General features: G+C 42.9%; 1 protein-coding gene across 3 annotated transcripts in view; it reads left to right on the plus strand.

Annotated features, from left to right (window-relative positions):
- ano11 (anoctamin 11) overlaps positions 1-13,175 on the plus strand; it is a 99,296-nt gene extending 86,121 nt beyond the window's left edge. The window contains exons 21-23 of one of the 3 annotated variants that reach the window (XM_051931305.1): positions 2,396-2,486; positions 6,224-6,358; positions 10,742-13,175. In XM_051931305.1, coding sequence (XP_051787265.1) covers positions 2,396-2,486; positions 6,224-6,358; positions 10,742-10,762 — 247 coding nt within the window. In that variant the 3' untranslated portion in view covers positions 10,763-13,175. Of the gene's footprint in view, positions 1-2,395; positions 2,487-6,223; positions 6,387-10,741 lie in introns of all 3 variants that reach the window. The other 2 variants (XM_051931304.1, XM_051931306.1) reach the window with 2 other exon arrangements.
- Positions 13,176-16,960: the final 3,785 nt, after the last annotated feature.

The following is a 16,960-nucleotide window of genomic DNA, read 5'->3' on the forward strand; positions in this document are numbered from 1 at the left end:
AGTTCAGTTGAATGCAAAAATTCTAATGAGGATATAATTAGTATATTCAATCATAACTAAGAATATTGGATGTCAGAATTAATGATTGCCACTTCCTGGAATGGAGCAGCTTTACTGCTTTTTTTTAAAACTCTTTATCTAGTAGTTGCATGCATAGCCTCAATCCACCTAATATTGAATTTTTGGTTCAATTATTTCAAAAAAAGGAAAGAAACAGCTTGTGTCAGTCATCGAAGCTTCTGTGTCAAGTGAAATTATAGATGATTAGAGGCAGCAGCCATGCCGAGGCAGGAGTTTTAAACACACTGTGCACTTTCAAATGGTGTACCCTCTAGATATGGTGTGCACCACGGAATGAAGGTAATAAGCTGTATGCTAAGTAGCGCAAGCACATTCAGTTTAGCCTCTAGGAAAAATGCAAGATATTTTCAGGTCTTTCTGCATTGATATTCCTTACACACAGTGCCTTGTGAGTTCATGTGGACTCTTTAAACAAACTTTGTAGAAGTTGCAGATCTGCTCTTGCTCCAGTCTGTATTCTTATTTTATTTGAAGAAGAGAGGTGTTGTGGTGCAGTGATTAGCGCTGCTGCTTCAAAGCTCCAGGAGTTTGCATGTTCTCCCTGTATCTCCATGTGATTTCCTTCAGGTGCTCTAGTTTTATTTTAATTTTTTTTCAAAGATGAGTTAGTTGTTAATTGGTGACTTTAATCGTGATTCGTAGGATTGAGCATTGATGTCTACACGCCTGGGCACTGTGATGGACTGGCACCTTGTCCAGATGTCACTCTTGCCTTGTGCCGAGTGCTGCTGGGATAGGCTCTGACTTTTTGTTACCATCAATAAATTAGGATCATTAGAAAGTTGAATGAATGAGTGGACAAAGCTGAATATGACAAACTAAATCCTGTCAGACATATTTACATTAGTGCCTTTATCTCATTCACACAGCGTATAGCATTGTCACTTCGCAGTGTCTGAGGCCTAATGTAGTCCTTCACTGCTTTGCCTTCTGTGTGCAGTGGGCATGACTTCCATGCGGTTTCCTTTAGCTGTTAGGAGGGTGGTCAAATCCGGCATGGGCAAGTGTCTTTTGTTCTTTAATTATTTCACCTTATACAATTTCTTGTATTAGGAATTTGTTAGTTTTCACATACCCCTTTGGGGTCAGCCATCATACAGCGCCAGGTTAAGGGCCCAGCAGAGTAGGATCTCTTTTGGCAGAAACAAGGATTTGAACTGGCAACTTTCCCAGATGCCAGCTATGGCAAATGACTGGTGAAGATCCCAGACCAGGACACTCCTATGGGAGAGGACTTATTGGGGATAATACCTCCCCCGGAACACGAGAGGGTGGGCCCCCCCCCAGAGTATGTCGGGACCACGGGCTTGGAGCTTGGAAGCTTAACCCAGCTGGGGCCCGTGGTCACCATCAGGGGGTGCCTGGATGATTATGGAGCCCTGGACTACAGCACTTCTGCCACACTCGGAAGTGCTGCCAGAAGAAGGTCCGGGGGCACCTGGAGTACTTCCGTGTGCCCATGCACCACTTCCGCCACTACCAGAAGTGCTGCCAGAAGAAGGTCCGGGGGCACCTGAAGTACTTCCGTGTGCCCATGCACCACTTCCGCCACTACCAGGAGTGCTGCCAGAAGCCAGTCCGAGAGCACCTGGAGCACTTACGGGTACAGTATAAAAGAGGCCACCTCACTGCATTCAGGGAGCCGGAGTCGGGAGGTGGAGGACAGAGCTTGCAAGGAGAGGAGTGGAGGTGGCAGAAGAATAGAGAAAGAGAAAGAGAGCGAGAAAAGAAAAGAAGAAAGGACTGAGCAATTATTGCTGGGGATTGTGCACCGTGTGCTGAAAAAAGGAAGAAAATAAAAACGTGTGTGCTTGCACTTGTGAGGTCTGCCTGTCTGTGTCGGCATTAACTTCCACACAGCGTGGATCCTTAGCCTCAGAGCCACCACTCCTTCCCTGCACCCCTCTTTGGTTTATTGCATTCAGCAAATAAGCTCAGAAAAAGAATGGGTGGATGAGTGTGTTTGTGTTTTTCTTTTTCACACTTATTTTCCTTCTAAATACTATCATAACAATCACAACTGTAATTATGACAGCAGCCTAAACTATTAATGAAGAAGGTCAATCAGCTTTAGCAGATATCAGTAAAGAATGAAATACTGCTCCCCTCTGAAAGTCAGAATGAACAGGAGGGCAGGTGGTCCCATCCGACAGAGCAATGCTGCTGACTGTGCACTTCTCAACATGCCCATCTGATTCGGACCTGGCGGGATTTTTGTAGCCATTTCTGAACCAGTGATTTCTTAGCTGTTCAGGTAGAGTGCATTTGGTTCATAATGAAGGGTTCTCATTCTCCTCTATTTCTTCCAAAACAGGTACAAGGCATTTAGAGATGAAAGCGGCAATTACACCCTCTTTTACTGGGAGTTATTGGCAGTGCGCCTTGGCTTCATTATTGCCTTTGAGGTAAGACATCTGCCCTCACAAGCGTATTTATTTTTGTTGTGTCCCTCACTCATTTGTGGAGTTTGACATCGCATTAAATGCTCCTTTCTTTCTAATGTGAACAATATGTCAAAGACGAGACAAAAGAGTCACAAAAAGATTTGGGGCAGCCACCTATATAATTGTTATTGGCTGTAAAAGAGTTAAATTGAGAGTACATTTGTGTACAGAAAACAGAACTGTCTTGATGAGGCAAAGATGGCGGTTTTAAAGCAAAGAATAGGAAGTGACGTCATCGGGACCGGAACCGGAAGTGATGTTATTACACCTGGAACCGGAAGTGATGTCATTGGGACCAGGCGGAATTTCCTGTAATTGGTTTACAGTGGAAAGAGTGAAAGGGTCAGTACACTTCGCCACCCCCTGGTCTGGTAAGAATTATCCTCATTCAGGCCCTTTAGCTGCCTTGTGACAAATAATCTTCATATATAATACGCTACCACAGCTGTCCGCTTGTCTGTCCAGGATTTTAAATCACCTGTAGCTTGCAAACCATTTGACCTACTGACCTGAAATTTGGTACACATATACTACATGACCTCTACTGTCCGCTTTCGGGGTGGTGATTGACCTCCAAGGTTAAAGTTCAACCCAGGAATGTCAAGGTCAAAAATTAAATAACCTGTATTCTGTAATTTGGTACACAAATACTACACTGAAACTCTACACTACAGCTTTATATTAAAAGTGAGGAGTTTTGGAATTATTACTCTTTTTATTTCTACTTTATTTTATTGTAGAATCAACTCTCGGCAGCGCACAGCAGGGCGGCCATGCAGCGCATGTGTACGGGTGCCGTTCTCATTCCTACCACCTTCGCCGTCACTTCCCCTACCTCTTCATATCTTAAATCATTCTTGAGGCAGATTGCAGACTTAAGTGCCAGTGTAAGTGAAAAAATAAAGAAAACGTACTAAGTAATTGCAACACAAACACTGACTTAATCAGTTTTAACGTGAAAAGATTCAGACGAAAGAAGAGAAGAAGTGGGCTGCTAGGGTGGTGAAAAGAAGAGCTGCTCAGGAAGTAGCGAGTGCATCAACCTCTGAGCAAACGAATGGTAAACGTACAGAGAAAGAGGAGGAAAACTATGAAGAACGCACCCAGCATTGACGACAAGCTGACGCAGAGCGAAAGAGAATTGCTCAAGCAACTGAGAGCAAAGAGCAGACCATACAATAAAGATGAGCCAACGCTGAGCGAAAGAGAATCAGAAGAGCACAAGAGGCTAATCGATGTTGGAAATCAGTGGTCAAAAGTGCCAGAATTGCAAAGGCAAATGAGACAGAACAAAATGCCATTCGGCGATGACAAAGAGACGCTAATCGTGTGAGAGCTAAAATGAATGAGAGCAATGACCAGAGAGTATATTGTTTAAGACAAAACGTGGCAAGTAGGTGTATTCACTGCACGTTATCGAGCAGTGCGCAATTACTGGTAAATAAATAAAGAATTTGGTAATTAACTGATAAAGTACATCTTTTGTAAGATAAACTGATTAGCTGACTGTCAAATCCAAACTGGCCCCTTGTGGTTAAGTGCAGTCTTATCCAGCCTTGCATCTCTAATTCGTTAAGGAAATCCTATAAACAGAAAAGGGGCATCTGGGGTTTCTGTTACCTTTCTCTAAACGTAGCATTGGACAGCTATTGGTACAACCGACTCTCCAGGCATTACTGTAGAAACCTGCCTCTTCTTCTTTCGTGAGGAAGAGATGTGTCTCTGGCACTTTGATATGGTAGGAACACGACAACATGATTCTGTGGTAGCAAGCAGTAGGAATGCTCCTTAGAAGCTGTTTGTAGCAGTATGGCACTGACTGGTATCTGACTAAAGAGGAGCCTCTGTCTAGTAGTTATGCCACAGATTCAGAAAGAGGCATGTAAGAGTACCAGTCCAAATTCCTACCCCTGTGACCCCATCCCAAACTGGGAATGTCATGTGAGAATGACAAATCATCCATATAAGGGCAAACAATGAAATCCACTTTCATTTCTGACATAGTAAGCCCATCATTGTCCAGGGTTCTACATGTGAGAGTGGAGTGAGTTCACCTTTTGGAGATTACAGTCGTGGCCAAAAGTTTTGGCAGTGACACACATGTTGTGTTTTGCAAAATTTGCAGCTTCAGTTTTTATGGTGGAATATCACATTGTTTTTATATCATTGTGCAGAGTGATCAGATGCATACTAATTCATTCCAATGAGCTTTATTAGCATAGAAAGTTCACTTTATCACAAAAACCCATTGTCACTTATTTTAGCCCTGACACAAAATGATCAGCTAAAAGTGTCCAGCAAGCGCCAGGACCGTCACCTCTTGAGGAGTCAGCTACAGGTTCGTGTTGCCACTGGTGCAGAGCTGGCTCAGTATTGGCAGCAGGCAAGTGTGAGGGCATCTGCACACACAGTGAAGCAAAGACATTTGGACAACAGCCTTGTGTCACGAAGGGCAGCAAAGAAGCCACTTCTTTCTAAGAAAAACATCAAGGACAGGCTGAAATTCTGCAGTACAAGGATTGGACAGCAGAAGACGGGTGCAAAGTTCTTTTTTCAGATGAATCCTCTTTCTGACTATCTGGAAAATCGATTGTCCAAAGAAGGAAAGGGTGAACGCTACCATGAGTCCTGTGTCACTGTGCCAAAAGTGAATGAAGCATTCTGAGACAATCCATGTGTGGTGTTGCTTCTCATCACAGTTCTTCCCAAGAACACAGCCCTAAATAAAGAATGGTATCAAAACGTCCTCCAAGAGCAACTTCTCCCAACAATCCAGGTGCAGTTTGGTGATGACCTGTGTATTTTCCAGCATGATGGAACACCATGTCACAAGGCAAAAGTGATCTCTTGGAGATCATAACATTGAAAGTTTGGACCCGTGACCAGGAAAGTCCCCAGATCTGAATCTCTTTGAGGACTTGTGGTCAATTCTCAAAAAGCGGGTGGACAAGCAGAAGCCCACAAATTGTGATCAACTCCAAGCACTAAAAAGGCAAGAATGGATCAGAATCAGTCAGGATTTGGCCTAGAAACTGATAACCAGCATGCCAGAGCGAATTGCAGAAGTTATGAAGAAGAAGGATCAACACAGGAAATACTGCCTCTTTACATAAATTGGATGTATTTGCCAATAAAAGCTTTTGAAACTTATAAAATGTTTATAATTGTTCTTCAGTACACCATAGAAACATGTAAAAAATAATCTGAAAATGCGTAAGCAACAAAGTTTGCAAAACACAACATTGGGGTCACTGCCAAAACTTTTGGCCACTACTGTACATTGTAGAAATACAGTATGGATAGAATCATACTACTTTATGTATTGAGATAAATTAATTAAATTAAAGACATAAGACTTTAAGGCAACTTTGTGCCATGCCCACAAATGCACATTGCTAATTTAGTTGTCAATATGCAGACTGAAATCACAAATGAACCAGCAGAGGATCCGTGCCAAACTGTGTGATTTGGTATTCAGTAAAAAAGTGTTAATGTGTGATATTATGTATAATGTGATATATATATAATATCTCCAGCAGGATGAATTAACTTCATTAATAAAGTCCTGCTTGGGGCTTCAGTATCACTTTACTTTCTAAAAGCTGGCACAGAGCCACCTCCCTCAATTTTCTTGGCATGTTTGGCCTCTCCCAGCTATTTCTAATTATGATGGTTTCCCTTCTGTCTGTCTGCTGCAGCATGTGGTCTTCTTCATGCTAAGGGTGATTGACTGGATAGTGCCAGATGTGCCCGAGTCCCTGGCACTCAAAATGAAGAGGGAACGCTACCTTGCCAAGCAGGCGCTGGCTGACAACCAGGATGCTCTTCTGATGGTGAGTCGGGGATCAGCGTCCTCAGAAGGTCAGTACATCACAGTATCACACATCTGTCTGCTACGTCCCTCCGTCTTGCAATGGCAACAGTTACATGCTCCTCACACTTGTTGGTTTGTCTTTGGTAGAATGAGACAGGTGATGAGACAGCCCACAAGACAGATATATGAGGTAATGAAATTCAAAGGGGCGTCCAGAGCCTCACTATTCTGAATTCAGATGACTAGCAATGGTTCAGACTGCAAACATGACTAATGGGAGAAGAATGGGTGAAACATGCACTGTTATGTGGACGTGGCCTGGCAAGATGGCCCATGAGGCTTTCATTAAACACAATGACAGACAAGTGGTCTGCCTGTTTGCATTTTGAAACACCTCGATTTCCCATACTCTATCAAATCTGCCTCATACCAATAAATATGGATACTTGTAAAGTTTCTCAGAACTGCCCATTCCTACTGACTGCGGTACGAAGGCAGCACAGTGCCACAGCTGATAGTGTTAGATCCTCTTTAAATGCCAAGTTTGTGTCAGGCTTTTGTAAGTTCTACCTTTGTCCAGCTGCATTTCAAAGATGCATTCATTCCCCTGGCCAAAGGAAATTTACTTGATTTGAGTGATAGGACTAACATCCCATTCAGGGTTATTGTTGCCTGTCCTGCACCCATTGCTTCCAGGTGGGCAAAGAAAATGAATTAATGAATGTATTGCAGTAATAGTCATCAGTTCAGTTTAATGAAACCTTTCAGATAAGAGGTATGGTTCCAAAGTTGATCGTTTATGATTGTCGAGAGCTATACGGGTTGGTACATTTTTCTTTTTCTGTTTGAATTTTCTCCCACTTCTCAAACATGTTCAGATTAGGTTAGGTCTAAATTTGCCCTATTGGAGTGAATGTGCCCATTGCCCAATGCTGGGTCCTTTATTTCACCCGATGGTTCCTGGATAGGAGGTTAACATCAGGTTATTTGTTTTGAAATAGAATGAATGGATTACCCTAACTTTACAGTAAAACTGAACAGAATTTGGGTTTGTTACAATTCCACATTATTAGGGTGAGCCAAAAAGAAGTACCACATTTCAAATGTTTATTCTACAAAAATGCTACAAGATAAAATAAATTTCATTACAACACAAAAAAATGGTATACAAAATAGATTTTTTTCACTGTGTTTTAAAAACAATATCTTCAAGGTGGTGGCCATCATTAGTGATACACTCTTTGAGACGATTTCTGAATGCTCACATGACTCGTTTGGCCATTTCAAGGAGAATAGCTGCGATTTGGTGGTGAATAGTGTCCTTGAGGGCTTCAAGGTTTTGAGGTCGGTGTGTGTATATTCCTTCGTCTTGAGATAGTCCCACAAGAAGAAATCGCACGGAGCGAGATCAGACGAACGGGAAAGCCACCCGACATCACCGCACAGGGAAATCAGAAACATCTCCCACAAAACTTGCATGAATCCCCGCGCCGTCTGAGCAGTTGCACCATCCTATTGAAACCAGGCATCCACCACATCCATTTCTTCCACTTCTCTAGTATTTCAATGTACAGTAGAACCTCTGGTCACAAACATTTCTGAACACATACAAATCGGGTTACGATCAAAAAGTTTGCCAAAGTTTAGCATCTGTTCACAACCACACGCTCTGGTGGTGAACAAAAACACTGGCGGCCAGTTTTCCCTACGCGCGTTCGTACGCGTCAATGATTTCCCATTCTCCGTTTCCCATTTTCTTTTGTTTGAGTATACAGGGCCTAACAAAGCAGCTGATGTTGCAAAAGGAGTTACAATGTTAACCAAACAGAGGCCTCAAGTGCTGGAAGAAGTGGAAAAACTGTTGCTAGTGTGGTCGAACAAGAGGCAACTTGCAGGGGATAGCGTAAGTGAGATGATCATATGCGAGAAAGCCAGGAAGATTCGCTGAAAAAAAATCCTTCTTTGAGTGGTGAAGGTGAGGAATTTAAAGCCAGTAGAGGACGGTTTGAAAAGTTTCACAAGAGAAGTGCCATTTAATTTTTTTTCCCTGTGCTTAAAACACATAAAAAAGTGTTTACAGCGAGCGGTTCGTAAGGGTCTAGGGCAAACTCTTACAATGTTAGTTTTCTCTGTTGTTCAAGGTTTTCTCAGTGTTATTCAATGTTTTTACATTTAGTTTACTATTACACTGCATTCTATGGTATGATTAACTATTTTTGTGCTTAAAAAATATATATTTACATACAGTTTGTACGGTCTGGAACAGATTCATTGTATTTACATTTAATCTTATGGGGAAATTATGTTCGGGTCGCGACCAAATGACCAGAGGTACCACTGTAATGTTCTGAAGTGATGGTGACTGTTGCTCCACTGTCCTCAAAAAAATTCTGTGCACCAAACCGTAACACGCTTATCGTGCAGGGGTTCACGAGGGTTGGTTTCAGCCCAATAGCAAATGTTTTGCTTATTTACACAACCATTCAAATAGAAATGTGCCTCGTCGCTGCACGTGATGATGGCATCTCGCTGAACGTTTTGCAGAATATTCGCACACAACTATCTACGGCTATCCCCGTCTCTCTCAGTGAGTTCCTGCACTACCATCATTTTGTATGGATGGAAATTAAGGTCCTCATGCTAAATCCTCCTCAAAGACGTGTTGGAAATGCCTACGGCAGAAGTGTATTTGCACGCTGAACGTGTAGGAGACTGAAAAATTGATGTCCTTACACATTCTGCAGACGTCCCGGTAGGGCAAGGTCCCCGGTCGTCTGCCACATTAATTTGTTTGCTCATAAAAACGCCCTAAATGTAATCATTTCATCTTAAAATATAACTTTACAAAAAAGCAAAAAAGTTTACAAATGTCACATTTTTGTACAGCTCCTACATATCTTGAATACTGCCATACCCGCGGGGTCAATTTTGACCCACCATGCCCTAGAGATTTGACTGTGTATTTAGGGTACTTTTTGTTTACAACCCATAAAAAGGTATATAAAGTATATCAAATCAAAAAAGAAATTCAAAATAGGTATCAGAAAAACCCGATTTCCAGTGCACCTAAAGATTGGTGTCAGAAAACACCTTTAAGGCACAGGATTGAGTGGGCATTTGAAGACATTGTCTGGGTTCATGCATTGATCTTCATGGTGTGCCCTTCTGTCCCTTGATGGTGTTGTCACTGGCGTAACTGTTGCTCTTGCTTTGTTGGTGTGGTCTCTGGTGTCAGTCTGTGTGTGTCTGTGCTTTGATGTGCTGACTGTCTTGTTCTGTGTTTGCTAGTCACTCTTGGTGTCCATGTGCTAAGGTAAGGAATGATATTCTACCTCACTTATTCCATATGAACTTAGATGGAACTGAAGGCACAGGGGCAGGTAGGGGGCTGCATGGCTTGCTTTTAGTCGCACTTTTTACCCATTTCCTTGAATGAGACCTGTCAAAGCCTGTGCTAAGAGAAATGGGTAATCTCCTATTCTGGTTGGACATCCCAGAAATGCTGCATGTAACAACACCCCCAAGCATTCTGATGATGTTCAAGAAAGTAGAAATAGAGTTTGGCTGGTGGCTGGAGGTCTGTGGGCTGCACGTCTGTGTACTAATCACTACCTGCCGTCTTCCTTCCTATTCAGAGTTTGACTTTTATGCTGCTACAAGGCACTGTTTCACTTGATGGATGGTGGAAGGGTCACGTTCAGCCATCACACACAATTTAACCACACAATGAGAAAAAGAAGCCATTGTAGCCTAGTGGTTAAACCCCGGGACTGGTATCTACCAGGTTTACAGCTCAGGTCTTGCCACCCACTCACTTTGTAAATCAGTGCAAGTCAGTCAACCTGCCTAAGGTTCAAATGTGAAAAACCACATGGGGGACAGTCAACTGAGAAGTTCATTCTACTGTGTGCCGTCCACACAGAACATAAAAAATATATAAGGACGCATCCGGGATATCATCTTAGATAAGATGTCTTCCAAATAAACAATGAGAAGGACAAGAGATGAGCCATCAGATATAGCTGGGTGGCAGCTGGGACTGAGATTAAAGATTTATTATCTCTTGAGCCAGCTTCTGTCATTCCCAGAATACCTTTCTGAAGTTTTGGCTTCTCCTCTCACTGACTGCCAATCAATCAGAATTCTTTATTAGAAATGAAATCAATATCACCCTTTCACTCATTCCATTGAGTCAATTTTGAAAACAGCTGTACCAAGCTAATTGTAATTTATCACAGGGGTTTTCATAACCAGTGATTAAAATCCCAGTGGCAGGAGGGCACACCGGTGTCGAGACGAGGAGTCACTTTTTGGTGTTTTTTTCTTACCTTGTGGACTTGTCATTACTAACGTGTTTCAATGTCTGTCCTTTGTCCCTTTGTTTTTTTGCTGGTCCCAACAGCAAGTGACTCAAGCAGCCTGAGTTAGGACGCTGGGCTGGCAAGTAGAAAATCAAGACTGCAAAGAGAGACCCTGTTGGCTGTTGGGGCTTCGCTGGACCTTCAAGTAGCACCCATTTGGGTGCAGAGTGGCACCAGGACAAATTGTAGAGCCATGGACACAGCTTCTTCAAACATGTGGTTCTCATGCCCATGTTCAGTGTGTAATTTCATGTGATTCTTCTGGAAAAGCACATCTAAAAATGCACTGAACTGAATGCTGCAACAACACTGGCTCACATTCAGAATATGCCAATACAAAGAGCCTGATTTCTTCATCTTGCCAATTTACTGCATGGTCTCAGATCCTGGTACCACTGAGCCAGAAAGGTACAGAAAAGAGAAACTGGATTCTTGGACTTTGTTATTTCTCATATCAGTTTTTATTTATTAGGCTTTGTGTTATGTTATTAGTTGCTGTTCAAAGCAGAAATGCTTCTTTTTATTGGATTTATGGATGAAGGCATGGTGGCACAGTGGCTAGTGCCGCTGTTTCTCATCTCCAAGAACCTTGGTTTACAGTCTATGTGGAGTTTGCACGCTTCTCCCACATCTGCAAGACTTTGGATGCATGTTAGTCCGGCGTAGGTGTGTGCACGAGTGAGCGCAACAATTGGCTGCCATACCATCGGGGGCTTTTGCTCATTATGGACTCCAACTCCTCACTACATAGTAATGAAAAAAGTGAATTGAAAAAGTGGATGGATGGATGGTAAAATAAAATGACATGCTGACTCACAGATGGGCAGGATGCACCCCTGTTGGCTTGGTATGAGTGAGAGAGCGCTGGGCTGGTGTCCAATCCACAGCAATGGAATACAAGCAACACGTTTAGAAAACGGAGGCATTGATGATTTAAACACCCATTTGAATACATTCTCATTATACTTTATGATATAAAGTATTATATATTCTGATGTATCTTATCTGAGTGGAGACCCGGATTGTATTGCCATTTAAGTTACTGTTTCAGATTGATCTATTTTGCAGTTTTTCAATTCATTCATTCATTGTAGTGAAATATTATTTATGAATGTTAATGTTTTCAGTTGGAATTAATTTATCTGTTTCCATGACTTGGTTTCTAATCGAGGTCCTGTATGTATGCTGCTACATGACTTTTGGTTTGGTTCATTTGGTGGACAGCTTTGCCACCTCATAGGTGGGGTTGGCGCCAGCAGAGCTGTTGCTTTAAGCTGCCCACCTCCCGTTATAGCACCTCATGGCCTCAGGAGGCTAAGTTTGAACATTTCAGAGTAAAAGTGGTAACGGTGAACAGATCACCTATACGAGGAGACTGTCTACATAAAGCTTGTGACGTCAGATTCGGTTCAAATGTGTAGCCTGGAAATTGAGTACTGCTTATATTTATGGGGCCTTCCACAGTAAATATGGGAAAAGCAGCCACTACCCAGCAGCCTGGGTTAGGGGGTTTGATAATGGAAGGATGGATGGCTCTGACTTGCTTTTTCACTCACTTGTCATCATGCTGACAAGACATATATAAAGATTCTCAGTTTAACTGAACCACTGCGTCCAGTGACCACTAAAGTGTGGTCATCTTTGCCATTACAAGTCACTTGTGGTATTGTGTGTAGACAGATTTTAGGTCACAAGACAGGCAAAAGAAATATACAGGGACGGTTTTAGAAATTAGAATGTTAGAACAATCGAGACGAGAACAGGCCATTCAGCCCAACAAAGCTCGCCAGTCCTGTCCACTCAATTCTTCTAAAATAACATCAAGTCGAGTTTTGAAAGTCCCTAAAGTCTTACCATCTACCACACTACTTGGTCGCTTATTCCAAGTGTCTATCGTTCTTTGTGTAAAGAAAAACTTCCTAATGTGTGTGTGAAATTTACCCTTCACAAGTTTCCAACTGTGTCCCTGTGTTCTTGATGAACTCATTTTAAAGTCACCATCTCGATCCACTGGACTAATTCCCTTCATAATGTTAAACACTTCAGTCAGGTCTCCTCTTAATTTTCTTTTTCTTAAACTGAAAAGGCTCAGCTCTTTTATTCTTTCCTCCAAACTCATTCCCTTTACCCCTGGCATCAGCCTCCCTGGACTTTCTCAAGTGCTGCTGTGTCCTTTTTGTAGCCTGGAGACCCAAACTGCCCCCTGTACTCCAGATGAGGCCTCACCAGTGCATTATAAAGTTTGAGCAGATCCTCCTGTGACTTGTACTCCACACATCAAGGCGCTATATAACCTGACATTCTGTTAGCCTTCATAATGGCTTCTGAACACTGTCAGGAATGAAGGTCAATACATGAATTGGACACGCAACACCGAGCTGTGTTAGGCAGAGTGGTGGCTCTGAGGCTAGGGATTTGCACTGGCAATTGGAAGGTTGCCGGTTCGAATCCCGTAAATGCCAAAGGGGACTCTGCGCTGTTGGGCTCTTGAGCAAGGCCCTTAACCTGCAATTGCTGAGCCCTTTGAGTAGTGAGAAAAGCACTATATAAAATCAAAGAATTATTGTTCATTTTGACTCTGTAAAGTCTTCTCACAAACGGCAACACAAATCACGCATGTGGTCAGTGACCATAAGGCATTTATACTTGTTGCAGCTCATTTGATCGGACATTGATATTCTCTCAGCCAGTGGGTGACAGTGTCTGATCAACAATGTCACAGCAGAGGCATTGAGACTCTGCCTATGGAAGAAGAGTTGTGCGTGTTATCTTGTCTTTAACAGCAAAAAAAGAAGATGGTGGGGTGTCCACCCCATTAAGCAAAAAGGGAAGGCGAGTATAATATTCTCGTGAGTGGGATGACCTACATGATGAACAGATGCACTTTTTTGCAAGTCCACCTTGCACTTTGATGGCCTGTTGCATCACATACAGCCCTTCGTTCATCATCCTGGCACCCACTTAACCAGCTTCTCCTTACAGTTCACCATTTTGAATACACAGCACTGCGTCTGCATCGCTGCATAGTTTGAAAAAATTCTGAAGCACCAATGCATGTAGTATAAGCCTTGGTTAGGTCAGGCAAACGTAGTCTGAATACAAAGAACCAACTATCTTGGGGTTAGGCAAGAAACCAAAATTTTAAAAAGGAAGGAATAAGCAGTAAAGTCAACAATATGACTGATGACAGAGTAGCGAACTATTAGTGGAACCTAAATAGTAAAGCATAAAGCACAACACCCTTCCCTTACACCTGTAAAGTGCTGTCCTTCTTTTACAGAGGTGTCATTAGCCCTGCATGTTTGCTGGAAGGTCATGGTGACACTTGAAAGTTCTTTGTCATGTACTGCTGTAGCCTGCATGTGTATCATATGTAGACGAATGGGGGGATTTTTGGAGTATTCTGTCAAATATTGAAGTTCTCCAGATATGATGCTTTCATGACAATGAAGGTGTTCATTAATATTACAATAGCATATATTCAGTATAAAGCCATGTGCCAAGCAGTAAGGTCAGTGGTCTTTCTGTTGGCTGAAAAAAAAAGTAAGGGGGACTGGAGGTCTAAGAATATGAGAGCTTAGGGTCACAAGTGGAAACCAACAGAAATCGGTCTATCTTGTCACAGTCTGAAACTAATGTGGCACTAACAGTGTGAAGTATTGGCAGTAGAAGTATTTTGTGGTGTACAGTATAACAATCGCCTTCCTTCTGCTCAATATCCAGTACTTGGCCAGGATTAATGATTTCTTCTATTAATGGCGTCCTATAAAAATAGTTACTATTTTATGCAAGCCTATGTAGGGCAAATGATAAATGAAAAATAAATGAGCTGCAGGAGATGAACCTAACATGAGGTGAAGCAGAATCTGTAGCTCAAGACAGGACCAGATGAAGGCAAATCGTTGACGTCTTATGTGCCTTTCGGCACAAAGAGGATGAATCTCACCCAATAGGGCAAAGCCTTCTCACATAACAGAAGGGCGGATAATTATTCATTAAGGTGTTCTTTATCCACATGTTACAAAATGTCAAACTTTGATTGGTTACAATGTGTACACATTAAAGGAAATAGGAAGATGGTCCTGCTGACTAGCTGGCAGTGTTTTCTCAATTGCCAGAAGTACAGTTGTGGCCAAAAGTTCTGAGAATAACCCAAGTATTGGTTTTCACAAAGTTTGCTGCTTCAGTGTTTTTAGATCTTTTTGTCAGATGTTTCTATGGAATACTGAAGTAGAATTACAAGCAGTTCATAAGTTTCAAAGGCTTTTATTGACAATTACATTACGTTTATGTGCAGAGTCAATATTTGCAGTGTTGTCTCTTCTTCTTCAAGACCTCTGCAATTCGCCCTGGCATACTGCCAATCAAATTCTGGGCCAAATCCTGATTGATGGCAGCCCAATCAATGCTTGGAGTTTGTCAGAATTTGTAGTTCTTTGTTTGTCCACCCGCCTCTTGAGGATTGACCACAAGTACTCAATGAGATTAAGGTCTGGGGAGTTTCCTGGCCATGGATCCAAAAGTTCAATGTTTTGTTCCCTGAGCCACTTAGTTATCACTTTTGCCTTATGGCCCGGAGCTCCATCATTGTTTGTCACCAAACTGTTCTTGGATGGTTGGGAGAAGTTGCTCTTGGAGGATGTTTAAGTCTCATTCTTTACTCAGGCCTGTGTTCTTAGGCCAAATTGTGAGTGAGCCCACCGTCTTGGCTGAGAAGCAACCCCACACATGAATGGGCTCAGGATGCTTTACTGTTGGCATGACACAGGACTGATGGTAGTGCCACTCACCTTTTCTTTTTTCCAATGTGGAAAGCAGCCCGGACACAGACAGACAGACACAGATGGTTCAAACCCAAGCATACATTTATTGCACATTGTCTATTTACAACTGTGTACGCACAAGCCAGTGCCCCTGCACCAATCACCCTTAATCCTGGCCTCTTTCTTCGATGACTCTCTTTTTGACCACATCCAATCCTCTCCTCTGAGCTACGTCCACTTCCACCCGACTCCAGCTATTGAATGGAGGGAGGCGGCCCCTTTTATGTCCACCCGGACGTGCTTCAGGTGCCTCTCGATGAACTTCCGCCGGCACTTCCTGGTGTGGTGGAAGTGCTGACGTCCAGGGCTCTTTAGGCATCCGGGCGCCCCCTGGCGGTGATCATGGGCCCCTATAGGGTTGAGCTTCCATGCTCTGTTCCCGTGGTCCCCATACCAACCAGGACAGCTGCCCCCTCGTGGTCCAGAGGAGGCATAATCCCTCTTCCGGTCCTTTCAGGTGTCCTGGCTGGGTACCGCGCCCAGCCGCTTGCCACACCAGATACCCCATACAATCGGAAAGGGGATTCATCAGAGAAAATTACTTTACCCCAGCAGTCCAATCTCTGTACCTTTGGCAGAATATCAGATTGTCCCTGATGTTTTTCTTGGCTTCTTTGCTGCCCTTCCTGACACCCACCAGGCCATCCTCCCAAAGTCTTTGCCTCACTTCCACCTGCTTGTTGCCATTCCTGAGCAAGCTCTGCACTGGTGGTGCCCTGATCCCAAGCCATGAATAAAGAATGGGACCAAAACATCCTTCAAGAGCAACTTCTCCCAACCATCCAAGAACAGCTTGGTGACGAACAATGATGGAGCTCCGGGCCATTAGGCAAAAGTGATAACTAAGTGGCTCGGGGAACAAACCATCAAAATTTTGGGTCCATGGCCAGGAAACTCCCCAGACCTTAATCCCATCGAGAACTTGTGGTCAATCCTCAAGAGGCGGGTGGACAAACAAAAACCCACAAATTCTGACAAACTCCAAGTATTGATTATGGGCTGCCATCAGTCAGGATTTGGCCCAGAAGTTGATTGCCAGCCTGCCAGGGTGAATTGCAGAGGTCTTGAAAAAGAAAGAAGGGCCAACACTGCAAATATCGACTCTTTGCATAAACTTAATGTAATTGTCAATAAAAGCCTTTGAAACTTATGAACTGCTTGTAATTCTACTTCAGTATTCCATAGAAACATCTGACAAAAAGATCTAAAAACACCGAAGCAGCACACTTTGTGAAAACCAATACTTGTGTCATCCTCAGAACTTTTGGCCACAACTGTACATGTGTGCTGAGGAGTTGCCTTCTGAATAGACAAGGCCTGTTTAGAATGTGAAGTGTGGATGTGCTTTACTCTGACATGTCCTAATATTTTTGTACAAGGCTTCATTTTTTAATTTAAAATAAAGTATAGCCTGCTAACACATATGTGCTTGGGTAA

Source organism: Erpetoichthys calabaricus, chromosome 8, assembly GCF_900747795.2.
Source record: "Erpetoichthys calabaricus chromosome 8, fErpCal1.3, whole genome shotgun sequence".
In the NCBI taxonomy this organism is placed as follows: Eukaryota; Metazoa; Chordata; class Cladistia; order Polypteriformes; family Polypteridae; genus Erpetoichthys; species Erpetoichthys calabaricus.